The following is a 13,701-nucleotide window of genomic DNA, read 5'->3' as shown; positions in this document are numbered from 1 at the left end:
CTGCACTGTAAATTCTATGATTTAATACCGCAAAAGCCAGTGGTAAGCTGACGATTGGGAGAACTTTAAGGTCAGCGAAATGTTTTTTTTAAAAAAGCCAAGATGAACTACGAAAAGAAACCAAACACCGAGGGCAGCATAGTGGCGCAGTGGTTAGCACTGCTACATCACAGCGCTGAAGAGTCGGGTTCGATCCTGGCCCCAGGTCACTGTGCATGTGGAGTTTTCACATTCTCCCCGTGTCTGCGAGGGTCTCACCCCCAAAACCCAGATAGATGTGCAGGATAGGTGAATTGGCTAATTTGTCCCTTAACTGGAAAAAAAATAATTGGATACTCTAAATTTCTCCAAAAAAAAACACTGATACCAAAAACTTCTGGAAGTATAAAAATAGGAAGAAAATAGCTAAAGTAACTGTTAATGTTGGGCCTTTAGAGGACAATACTGGTGAGGTAATAATGGGGAACACAAGAGTTGGCAGGGGCACTGATCCAGTATTTTGCCTCTGTCTTCACAGTAGAAGATATGAAAAACTTTCCAAAAACTAGTTAATGCAGAGGAACTTGGTGCAATAACTATCACAGGGAGACAATATTGAATAAACTAATAGGATTAAAGGCAGTTATATTTCCGGGACCTGATGATCTGCACCCTAGGGTATTAAGGGAGTGGCAGCAAAGATAGTGGATACATTGGTTATGATATTTCAGAATTCCCTGGATTCTGGAAGGGGCCCGGTGGATTGGAAATGGGATAATGTGAAGCCCCTATTCAACAAGGGAGAGAGGCAAAAAGTAGGAAACTATAGACTAGCTAGCTTGACCTCTGTGGTGTGGAATTGCTGGAATCAATTATTGAGGAGATAACTGAACATTTGGAAAAACAAGCTCAATCCACCATTGTCGCAAGAAGGGCAAGTCATGCTTGACAAACTAGCTCGAGTTCTTTGGGGAACCTGTGGGTGTGGTATATGTTGACTTCCTGTGGATGTGGTATATCTAGACTTCCATGGGTTTGTTTGACAAGGTGCCGCATAAAAGCCTAATCCAAAAAGCGAGATTGCAGGGGATCTGGTGGGGGGGGGTTGGGGGTAGAGTACTGGATTGGATTGAGGATTGGTTGACTGACAGAAAGCAGAGGGTCGGGATAAATGGGTCCTTCTCTGGCTGGTGAACTGTAACTAGCGGGGTGCCACAGGGGTCAGTCTTCGGACCTCAACAGGTCACAATCTATATGAATGATTTGCAAGCAGGGACAGTGTGCAACATAGCAAATTTTGTGGATGATACTAAAATAGGTGAGAAAGCAGGCAGTGAAGAGGAGTTAAAGATTTTACAGACGGATATAGATAGGCTCGGAGATTGGGCCAAAATTTGGCAGGCGGAGTTTAATGTATATCCATTTTGGCTGAAAAAATAGAAAGACAAATTATCCAAATGGCAAGTAGATTCAAAATGTGTCTGGGCAAAGAGATTTGACTCTGTATTCATGAATCACGAATCACAGAAAGTCAGTATGCAGGTACACCATGTAATTCAAAAGGCAAATGGTATGTTAGTGTTATCGCAAAAGGACTGGAGTAGAAAAGTAACGATATGTTGTTGCATTTGTATAGAGTGTTGGTGAGGCCACATCGGGAGTAGTGTCCAGTTTTGGTCTCCTTATTTGAGGAAGGATATGGTGATGTTGGAGGCAGTTCAGAGAAGGTTCACCAGATTGATTCCGGGGATGGAAGGGTTGATGTGTGATGGGAGATCAAACAGTTTGGGCATATACTCACTGGAGAGGATCTGATCGAAGTATATAAAATGCTAAAAGGGATTGATAAAATAATTGTAGACCAAATGCTTTCCCTTGTAGGGCAATCTAGAACGAGGTCACATATATAGGAGAGGTGGTAGATTCAGAACTGAAATGAGGAGGAACTACATCTCGCAGATGCGATGAATCTGTGGAACCCGCGGAATCGGAGTCATTAAATGGTTTCAAGAAAGAGATAGATATATTTTGGATAAAAAGGGTCAAAGGGATATGGGGAACAGGTAGGGAGGTGGATTTGAGACCGGGAAGAAATCAGCCATGATCTGATTGAATGGCAGAGCAGGCATGAAGGGTGGAATTGCCAACTTCTGCTCCTAATTCCCATGTTCCTACATAATGGCAGCTTATTTCCACTGGCCCTCCAATGAGCCCAATTAATATATTGGTAAAGAAAAAAGGGGAGATCGTCACTTGTAAGTTGCAAATGTCTCTTTAAGCTCAGCCTTTTCAGTGCCCTAACACCATCAACACCAAAGCAGAATCTCATTACATTTTAATTCACAACAGCAATAATTGTTCTTGGTTATGGAAAGAGGTTTCAAATTATCTCAAACACTCACCAACACCAGAGAGTTCTGTTCAAAGCTTTACATTGTCCTGACTTGAAAGTATATTGCTGCTTTCTCACTATCACTGGGTCAAAATCCTGAAACTGCCTTCCTAAAAGCATTGTGTACCTACAAAAGAGACTACAGCGGTTCAAGGTGGTCGCTCACCACTACCTTCTGAGGGAAAATAGGAAAGGACAATAAATGCTGATCTTGCTAATAACATTCAAAACGCATGAAAGAATAAAAATAACATTTCACTGGAACAATAAATGCTGACGATGGAAACCCCCCCAGCCCCCCAACGGCTATCTTTAGAAGTCTAAAGTAATATCAGGATATAACTAAAAGTGGCAGGTAATAAAATATCAGGTACAAATTTGGAAAGATATCCACATTATTACAAACTGATGTCACCCCAACAAGTATTTGGCTTGTACTCAACAAGTTCATCGTCGCTATAGTAAAAGTCCCCCTGCCATTTGGCTTGCTTAATTACTGTGCATGAAATTAAATACTAGACAGCATTTGAATAATGTATCAGAAACAAATTACTGAAAAGTCCAGTTTACTATACAGTAAGCCTACTTTACTTCAACAGCCCACATCAAAACAGGTTGGAAATAAATACGTTCACTTACTTGTCAATTACAACCTACAAGAACATATTTATAAAGCGCCTAACATAGTAAAACACACTAAGGCTCACTAAAACACAAGAGAGTTATCATACAAATTTGAAACAAGGATGGGAGGGAGCTTTTAAGGAGCTTCTTCAAGGGAGAGTGACAGAGGATTTCAGAACTTAAGGCCTTGACAACTAAAGGAATGGCCAACAATAGAAAAGTGATTAAAATCATGGATGCTCAAGAGGCAAGCATTGAAGAAATGGAATTGGAGACATTTCCAGGGTCAAAAGGAATTGTAAAAATAGAGAGGGGCCATGGAAAAATTTGAAATCAAGAATGATAATTTTAAAATTGAATTATATAGGGACATAGGGTGTCGGAATAGGCCATTCAGTCCTTCCAGTTTGTTCTGCCATTCAAAGAATCATGGTTGATATGGTTTATGGTCTCAACTCCACAACCCTGGACTCCTTTATAAAGTAAACTTCTGTCCAAATCTGCCTTGAATAAATTCAATGTCAAAGTCTCCAGTGCTCTCAGGGGAAGAGAATTCCACATACTAAGGATTCAGAGAAAGAAAATTCCATTAACCTCCATTTTAAACAGTAAACCTCTTATTCCAAAACTGTGTCCCCTAGTTCTAGCCCCTCCCATAGGTGGAAACATCCTCCTTCTACTCTATCAAATCCCCTCAGGATCTGTTTCCATAACATCACCTTCCATTCTTCCAAACTCCAGTCAGTACAGGCCCAACCTGTTTTGACAAGATAAGCCCCTCATCCCAGGAATGAGTCGAGTGAACCTTCTCTTAATGCAATTACATCCTTTTTCAAATAAGACCGAAAGTCTTCCACATGTGGTCTTACCAAGGCCTTATACAGCTAGTTAGCATTATACAGCTAGTACAGCACGGTAGCATTGTGGATAGCACAATTGCTTCACAGCTCCAGGGTTCCAGGTTCGATTCCGGCTTGGGGCACTGTTTGTGCTGAGTCTGCACATCCTCCCCGTGTGTGCGTGGGTTTCCTCCGGGTGCTCCGGTTTGTTCCCACAGTCCAAAGATGTGCAGGTTAGGTGGATTGACCATGATAAATTGCCCTTAGTGTCCAAAATTGCCCTTAGTGTTTGGTGGGGTTACTGGGTTATGGGGATAGGGCGGAGGTGTTCATAGATTATCATAGAATTTACAGTGCAGAAGGAGACCATTCAGCCCATCGAGTCTGCACCAGCTCTTGGAAAGAGCACCCTACCCAAGGTCAACACCTCCACCCTATCCCCATAACCCAGTAACCCCACCCAACACTAAGGGCAATTTTGGACACTAAGGACAATTTATTATGGCTAATCCACCTAACCTGCACATCTTTGGACTGTGGGAGGAAACCGGAGCAAACCCACGCACACACGGGGAGGATGTGCAGACTCTGCACAGACAGTGACCCAAGCCGGAATCAAACCTGGGACCCTGGAGCTGTGAAGCAATTGTGCTATCCACAATGCTACCGTGCTGACCTTGGGTAGGGTGCTCTTTCCAAGAGCCGGTGCAGACTCGATGGGCTGAATGGCCTCCTTCTGCACTGTAAATTCTATGATAGTTAAACGTCCCTACTTTTATAATCCATCCCCCTTGCCATTCCATTTGCCTTCTAATCACGTGCTGTACCTGCATACTAACTTTTTGTACCAGGATACCCAGATTTCTCTATACCACTGAGTTCTGCAATCTCTCTCCATTTAAATAGCATACCTTTTTTCATAGAATCCCTACAGTGGGGGCCAGTTTAGCTCAGTTGCTGGACAGATTGTTCGTAATGCAGATCTAGGCCAACAGCGCAGGTTCAATTCCCATACCGGCTGAGGTTATTCATGAAGACTGCCTTCTCAACCTTGCCCCTCGCCCGAGGTGTGGTGATACTCAGGTTAAATCACAACCAGTCAGCTCTCCCCCTTAAAGGGGGTCATCTCGCAATGACAATGGCAACTTCACCTCACAGTGCAGAAGGAGGTCATTCAGCCCATCGAGTCTGCAACAACTCTCCAAAAGAGCACATGACCTAGGCACACGCCCCCACCATAACACCAGCTAACCTGTTGGACACTAAAGGACATTTTCGCATGGCTAATCCACCTAACCTGCACATCTTGGGACTGTGGGAGGAAAGCGGAGCACCCAAAGGAAACCCAGCAGACACGAGGAGAACATACAAACTCCACACAGTCACCCAAGGTCGGAATCAAACCGGAGAATGTGCAAACCCCTCACAGGCAGTGACCTGGGATTGAACCCGGGTCATCAGCGCCGTGAGGCAGCAGTGCTAGCCACTGCTCCTATTGTGTATAGCTACAGGGCAAGGTTTACAATTGGGGGAAGGGTAAATACGATGTTGTCAGACAAGAATTGAAGTGCATAAGTTGGGAACATAGGCTGGCAGGGAAGGACACAAGTGAAATGTGGAACTTGTTCAAGGAACAGGTACTACGTGTCCTTGATATGTATGTCCCTGTCAGGCAGGGAAGAGATGGTCGAGTGAGGGAACCATGGTTGACAAGAGCGGTTGAATGTCTTGTTAAGAGGAAAAAGGAGACTTATGTAAGGCTGAGGAAACAAGGTTCAGACAGGGCATTGGAGGGATACAAGATAGCCAGGAGGGAACTGAAGAAAGGGATTAGGAGAGCTAAGAGAGGGCATGAACAATCTTTGGCGGGTAGGATCAAGGAAAACCCCAAGGCCTTTTACACATATGTGAGAAATATGAGAATGACTAGAGCGAGGGTAGGTCCGATCAAGGACAGTAGCGGGAGATTGTGTATTGAGTCTGAAGAGATAGGAGAGGTCTTGAACGAGTACTTTTCTTCTGTATTTACAAATGAGAGGGGCGATATTGTTGGAGAGGACAGTGTGAAACAGATTGGTAAGCTCGAGGAAATACTTGTTAGGAAGGAAGATGTGTTGGGCATTTTGAAAAACTTGAGGATAGACAAGTCCCCCGGGCCTGACGGGATATATCCAAGGATTCTATGGGAAGCAAGAGATGAAATTGCAGAGCCGTTGGCAATGATCTTTTCATCCTCACTGTCAACAGGGGTGGTACCAGGGGATTGGAGAGTGGCGAATGTCGTGCCCCTGTTCAAAAAAGGAACTAGGGATAACCCTGGGAATTACAGGCCAGTTAGTCTTACTTCGGTGGTAGGCAAAGTAATGGAAAGGGTACTGAAGGATAGGATTTCTGAGCATCTGGAAAGACACTGCTTGATTAGGGATAGTCAGCACGGATTTGTAAGGGGTAGCTCTTGCCTTACAAGTCTTATTGAATTATTTGAGGAGGTGACCAAGCATGTGGATGAAGGTAAAGCAGTGGATGTAGTGTACATGGATTTTAGTAAGGCATTTGATAAGGTTCCCCATGGTAGGCTTATGCAGAAAGTAAGGAGGCATGGGCTAGTGGGAAATTTGGCCAGTTGGATAACAAACTGGCTAACCGATAGAAGTCAGAGAGTGGTGGTGGATGGTAAATATTCAGCCTGGATCCCAGTTACCAGTGGCGTACAGCAGGGGTCAGTTCTGGGTCCTCTGCTGTTTGTGATTTTCATTAATGACTTGGATGAGGAAGTTGAAGGGTGGGTCAGTAAATTTGCAGACGATACGAAGATTGGTGGAGTTGTGGATAGTGAGGAGGGCTGTTGTCGGCTGCAAAGAGACATAGATAGGATGCAGAGCTGGGCTGAGAAGTGGCAGATGGAGTTTAACCCTGAAAAGTGAGAGGTTGTCCATTTTGGAAGGACAAATATGAATGCGGAATACAGGGTTAACGGTAGAGTTCTTGGCAATGTGGAGGAGCAGAGAGATCTTGGGGTCTATGTTCATACATCTTTGAAAGTTGCCACTCAAGTGGATAGAGCTGTGAAGAAGGCCTATGGTGTGCGTTCATTACCAGAGGGATTGAATTTAAGAGCCGTGAGGTGATGATGCAGCTGTACAAAACTTTGGTAAGGCCACATTTGGAGTACTGTGTACAGTTCTGGTTGCCTCATTTTAGGAAGGATGTGGAAGCTTTGGAAAAGGTGCAAATAAGATTTACCAGGATGTTGCCTGGAATGGAGAGTAGGTCTTACGAGGAAAGGTTGAGGGTGCTAGGCCTTTTCTCATTGAACGGAGAAGGATGAGGGGCGACTTGATAGAGGTTTATAAGATGATCAGGGGAATAGATAGACAGTCAGAGACTTTTCCCCCGGGTGGAACAAACCATTACAAGGGGACATAAATTTAAGGTGAAAGGTGGAAGATATAGGAGGGATATCAGAGGTAGGTTCTTTACCCAGAGAGTAGTGGGGGCATGGAATGCACTGCCTGTGGAAGTAGTTGAGTCGGAAACATTAGGGACCTTCAAGCAGCTACTGGATAGGTACATGGATTACGGTAAAATGATATAGTGTAGATTTATTTGTTCTTAAGGGCAGCACGGTAGCATTGTGGATAGCACAATGCTTCACAGCTCCAGGGTCCCAGGTTCGATTCCGGCTTGGGTCACTGTTTGTGCGGAGTCTGCACGTCCTCCCCGTGTTTGCGTGGGTTTCCTCCGGGTGCTCCGGTTTCCTCCCACAGTCCAAAGATGTGCAGGTTAGGTGAATTGGCCAATGATAAATTGCCCTTAATGTCCAAAATTGCCCTTGGTGTTGGGTGGAGGTGTTGAGTTTGGGTAGGGTGCTCTTTCCAGGAGCCGGTGCAGACTCAAAGGGCCGAATGGCCTCCTTCTGCACTGTAAATTCAATGATAATCTATGATTAATCTAGGACAAAGGTTCGGCACAACATCGTGGGCCGAAGGGCCTGTTCTGTGCTGTATTTTCTATGTTCTATGTTTTACCATACATTCATCCAAATTCATTGATGTCGATTGTAAACAGTTGCAGCTTAATTAGGGATTGGGGTCAAAGGGACAGTTGGTGAGTCTCATGAACAAGGATATGTTGGGGGGTAGATAAGAGAGAAATTAAAGAAAGATGAAAGTTCAGGGCTGGGACAGGAGTAAATCAGGAAAAGGGAGGGAGGAACTTAGAAAAATTGCAATCACCAGAAAAGTGATATTGGGCAAATTGTTGGCGCTGTGAGAAACAGATAGTTAAGTGAGTGGGCAAAGATCTGGCAATTGGACATCATATGGGAAAATGCAGTGTTCATTTTGGCAGGAAGAATAAAAGTGAAAATTATCTAAACGATGAGAGTCCAGAGCTCAGACTCCGAGATCTGAGTGTCTAAGTGCATGAATCACAAAAGGTAGGCACAGTAGGTAATCAGAGAAAGCTAATAGAATGTTGTTTATTGAGAGAGGAATTAATTACAAAGGTAGAGAGGTTATACTTGAGTTGCACAGGGCACTGATGAGACCACATTTGGAGCACCGTGTACAGTATTGGTCTCCTTATTCAAGGAAAGATGTAAATGCATTAGAAGCTGTTCAGAGAAGGTTTAATAATAATAATTTTTATTGTCACAAGTAGGCTTACATTAACACTGCAATGAAGTTACTGTGAAAATCCCCTAGTCGCCACATTCCGACGCCTGTTCGGGTACACAGAGGGAGAATTCAGAATGTCCAAATTACCTAACAACACGTCTTTCAGGACTTGTGGGAGGAAACCGGAGCACCCAGAGGAAACCCACTCTGACATAAAATGTGCAGACTCCACAGTGACCCAAGCTGGGTATCGCACCTGGACCCTGGAGCAGTGAAGCAACAGTGTGAACCACTGTGGTCCCATGCCGCACGTTTACTAAACTATTTGTTTACTATACTAATTCCAGGAATGCGTGAGTTGTGTTATGAGGAAGGGTTGGAGAGGTTACGTTTGTATCCGCTGGAGGTTAGAAGAGTAAGAGGTTACGAAGATCCTGAGGGGGCCTTAATAATAATAACAGGGCAGGGCAGATGTGGAGAGGATGCCTGTGTGAGAATCTAGAACTATTTCAAAATAAGGGGTCACTCATTTAAGACAGAGATGAAGATAAATTTTTCCTCTGAGGGTCATGAGTCAATGGAACTCTCTTCCACAAAAGGCAGTGGAATCAGAGTCTTTGAACATTTTTTAAGTCAGAGGTAGCTAGATTCTTGATTAACAAGGTGAAAAGTTATCGGGAGGGAGGGAGGTAGGCAGGAATGTGGGATTGAGGTTAAAACCAGATCGGCCATGACTTAGTGAATGGCAGACTAGGCTTGAAGGGCCAAGAGGCCTTCTTCTGCACCTACTTTGTGCACTCGTATGTGGTCTGGTGAGCTTGAGAATGGCAGGGAAGTAGGAGAGGCAGCTGATCTGGAATTCTCAATCTTAAATGACAGAAATCCATGAGCTCCTTGCATTTAATCTTGTGGTTGACAGGGGAAAGAGGTTTAAGATTGCAGTAGAGAAAAGAAACTGTGGGGATATCTTTCGATCATCCTGGAAGAGTAAGCAGTTTTATCAGATAAGAATAGGGGTCTAATGTTTTATGTGATCCAGCAGTTACACACAAGAAACCGCCCTTACATGCTGAAATCAGTATTTGTTATGAGAACTACCAGGTGAATGTACTTTTTCATCATTGCCCTAATACAGTAGCAGTAAATATGCTCTTCTGCACATCCAAAATATTTGTCTGCCTTATTTCGAAACTAGTACGGTGCAATAAACACGGGTTAACAGTGAACAAGTGACTGCAGCAAATATCAATGGGGAAATCTCTAAATGACCTGGAGACCGTTTCTTCAATTTTGTTTCACCATAGATGAACAATAAGCAGTCAAATGATGAGGTTATTTATTGCAAAATGGGTGACATTTAATCAGGCCTGCTACAGAAAGGGAGCCGTTCGTAAACGGTTACAAAACAGTAATAATCCAGCTCTTCTGTGTTATGCGGTGAAAAGGAACTGAGTAGCGGCTGCCACTTGCAACCAAGGAAGCGTCAAAAATAACATCTGAGCCGGAAAATGACAGACCGCAACGAACTGACCACCCTCATGATCAAAAATGGGTAGAGGGATCGGGCTCCCCCCCCTGCTGATTCAGGGCCGACAATGTGAGCACAGAGCCCCGGCCTCGCGTCTCCCGCACAGTCCCAGGGAAGCCAGCTGGGAGTCGGGGCTGATGGAGCCGCAGCCGGTCCCTCCCCTCAGGACGTGGCCGCTTAAAAAAATCCTCCACCCATCATCCTTTTCTCTCCACCCACACAGAAAAAAAACAATAAACTTTATTCAAGACAAATATATAGAAACTGTATCGACTTCCCTCAAAACTGAAAGTACTTTTTATCCATAGAAACAAATCACGGAACGCTTCATGAGCAAGCTGGCAGACTCCAGTCAACATGATGGAGCAAAGTTAAAGCAGGCAGTGGTGGCTGGCTGCGGGAGCAGCATCCATATCGCCACTGGGCAGGAGAGAGCCAAGGTTCCACATGGGTACAAAGAAACAAAGCAGACTCCAGCACAGAGGCATTTTAGACCCACCCCGCAGGCACCCCACTGGGAGATCCACCCCGCAGGCACCCCACTGGGAGACCCACATCGCAGGCATCCCATTGGGAGGCCCACATCGCAGGCACCCCACTGGGAGACCCACATCGCAGGCATCCCATTGGGAGACCCACCCTGCAGGCACCCCACTGGGAGACCCACCCCACAGGCATCCCATTGGGAGACCCACCCTGCAGGCACCCCACTGGCACTGGGAGATCCACCCTGCAGGCACCCCACTGGCACTGGGAGATCCTCCCCGCAGGCACCCCACTGGCACTGAGAAATTCACCTTGCAGGCACCCCACTGGCACTGGGAGATCCACCCTGCAGGCATCCCAAGGCACTGGGAGGCCCACCCTGCAGGCATCCCAAGGCACTGGGAGGCCCACCTGCAGGCACCCTACTGGCACTGGGAGATCCACCCTGCAGGCACTCCATTGGCACTGGGAGATCCACCCTGCAGGCACTCCACTGGCACTGGGAAATCCACCCAGCAGGCACCCCACTGGCCCTGGGAGACTCGCTGGCTTTTTTCTTAACCAGCATGGACTATGCACTAGATGTCATGTCACACTGGCACTGAAACAAAGTCTACTGGCAATGAAGTGATATCAGGAGAAAATTAATTTCTGAGTAGACAAGAGATAATTTAAGCACAGGTGACACAAAAAAGTCATGCCCAGTTTAAAATAACCAGGGGTCTTTTCCAGTTTGCCTCAAATGAGATAACTGTGAGGGATGGTTTTCGCTCAGAATGGCTATTAAAGCAGGTGGACGGTGATTTCACTGCAGGGGATGGGAAGTGTCTCAGGGTAGACCGAATGCAGGGAACAATACATGCATGTGACGTGATGACAAGTGAATCTAGAGCATGGGGTCATCTCAGAATAAGGGGCTGTCCATTTAGAACTGGGAACTTTCTTCCCTCAACAAACTGCGATTCTTGGATGTTCTACATCCAGAAAGCCGTGAATGTTCAGTCGATGAACATACTCAAGACTGAGATAGGTAGATGTTTGTTTATGGAAGAAAAGGAGAGAGTACGCAAAGGTGAATTAAAAATAAATCAGCTGTGAGTTTTTTAACAACAGCGGAGCAGGCTCAATGGGCTGACTCCCACACCTATTTCTGAAGTTCCTACATAACCGTACAGAAGATCAGGGAGTTACGGAGAAAGAACAAGTGGGGTAATGACAGCCCTTTCCCAGAATGGTGCTGCAGTGGGTTGCGATATGATGGCATTGAGGGGGCTGAGCAGTGGCTTTCACCTAGAGGGGCACAACGTGGTCAAAAATCCACTGAAGACTGAGATGAGAAAAAAATACTTCAAAGAGTAGCAAATATTTGGAATTCTTTACCTCAGAGATGTACTTGCTTCTTTGTTGAATACATTTAAGGCTGAGATATACAGAAATTTACTCCGAGGGCATGAATGATTGAGGGGCAGGCTGGAAAGTGGAATTATTTTTGTAGAGAGATGAGAACTAGGGCACAGAATCTAAGAATAAGAGGTCTTCCTATTAAGATGCCGATTCAGAGAATTTTGTCTGAGATTTGTTGGAATTCTCTTCCTTGGAGACCAGTGGAGACCGGGACATTGAAATAATACTAATAGCAGCTTATTGTCACAAGTAGGCTTCAATGGGAAAAGCCCCTAGTCGCCACATTCCGGCAATATCTGAGTTAGGCAGATTCCTGACCAACAAGGGTAAAAGTGGAGTTCAGACAACAATCAGATCACAATCGTAATCGATAGTGGCAGCATCAAAAGAATGAGGGGGGAGGGATTTGTGAGGAGGGGGGGGCAGTGTGAGGGGGGGGGCAGTGTGAGGGGGGGGGCAGTGTGAGGGGGGGGGGGCAGTGTGAGGGGGGGGGCAGTGTGAGGGGGGGGGCAGTGTGAGGGGGGGGGCAGTGTGAGGGGGGGGGGCAGTGTGAGGGGGGGGGGCAGTGTGAGGGGGGGGGCAGTGTGAGGGGGGGGGCAGTGTGAGGGGGGGGGGGCAGTGTGAGGGGGGGGGGGCAGTGTGAGGGGGGGGGCAGTGTGAGGGGGGGGCAGTGTGAGGGGGGGGGGCAGTGTGAGGGGGGGGGCAGTGTGAGGGGGGGGGGCAGTGTGAGGGGGGGGGCAGTGTGAGGGGGGGGGCAGTGTGAGGGGGGGGGGCAGTGTGAGGGGGGGGCAGTGTGAGGGGGGGGGCAGTGTGAGGGGGGGGCAGTGTGAGGGGGGGGGGCAGTGTGAGGGGGGGGGGCAGTGTGAGGGGGGGGGGGCAGTGTGAGGGGGGGGGGGCAGTGTGAGGGGGGGGGGCAGTGTGAGGGGGGGGGGCAGTGTGAGGGGGGGGGGCAGTGTGAGGGGGGGGGCAGTGTGAGGGGGGGGCAGTGTGAGGGGGGGGCAGTGTGAGGGGGGGGCAGTGTGAGGGGGGGGGCAGTGTGAGGGGGGGGGCAGTGTGAGGGGGGGGCAGTGTGAGGGGGGGGCAGTGTGAGGGGGGGGGGCAGTGTGAGGGGGGGGGGCAGTGTGAGGGGGGGGGGCAGTGTGAGGGGGGGGGGGGCAGTGTGAGGGGGGGGGGGGCAGTGTGAGGGGGGGGGGGCAGTGTGAGGGGGGGGGGGGCAGTGTGAGGGGGGGGGGGGGGGGGGGGAGTCCATGGCCCCGCCCCCTCCCAGCCCCTAACGGCCGGAGCTCGCGGCCCGGGAGCAGTTAGCGTTTGAACGGCCGGCGCCGCCCCACCGGGGGGGGGGGGGGGGGCAGCCGCCAGCCCCTCTCCCGGGAGTATTTACCTCACTCACCCCCCTCCCGCCCGCCTCTTACCTCGGGAAAGATCGAGAGGCACGTTCTCCTCGCCGCTGTCATTCCGCCCTGCTCGATGTCCACAGCGAACAATATGTGGAGAGAGACAGAGAGAGAGAGAGGGTGAGTTAGCGCCGCTGTCTGACTGCCGTAAACAAACAGGTCGCAGGCGGCCGTTATTTAAAAAAAACACCAGCGTCGGTTTGTTATTGCGGCTGCTCCGGGGGGGGGGGGGGGGGAGGGTATCCTCACCTCGGATACGGAGGCTCCTAACGGAGCGGCCCCGGCTGCTGACCGCCATGTTCACCGACTGCCGCCTCTTTGCCGCTGCCGCCGATCCCGGCCCGGGCGGGGGGGGGAGGGGTGGTGGGAGGGGAGGAGGGGCGAGTACAGCGGAAGCGCGGGCCCGCCTGCCGGCCACTCTCGCGAGACCAGAGGC

General features: G+C 48.1%; 1 protein-coding gene across 1 annotated transcript in view; it reads right to left on the bottom strand.

Moving 5' to 3' along the window:
- LOC140429071 (rapamycin-insensitive companion of mTOR-like) overlaps positions 1-13,622 on the bottom strand; it is a 321,889-nt gene extending 308,267 nt beyond the window's left edge. Inside the window, exons 1-2 of the mRNA XM_072515622.1 lie at positions 13,515-13,622; positions 13,284-13,331 (exon numbers count right to left, since the gene is read on the bottom strand). Coding sequence (XP_072371723.1) covers positions 13,284-13,331; positions 13,515-13,563 — 97 coding nt within the window. The 5' untranslated portion in view covers positions 13,564-13,622. The remainder of the gene's footprint in view (positions 1-13,283; positions 13,332-13,514) is intronic.
- Between the last annotated feature and the right edge of the window lie 79 nt (positions 13,623-13,701).

Source organism: Scyliorhinus torazame, chromosome 9 (assembly GCF_047496885.1).
Source record: "Scyliorhinus torazame isolate Kashiwa2021f chromosome 9, sScyTor2.1, whole genome shotgun sequence".
NCBI lineage: Eukaryota > Metazoa > Chordata > Chondrichthyes > Carcharhiniformes > Scyliorhinidae > Scyliorhinus > Scyliorhinus torazame.
Note: the sequence above shows the minus strand (reverse complement) of the source record. Positions and strands in the feature narration are given on the sequence as shown.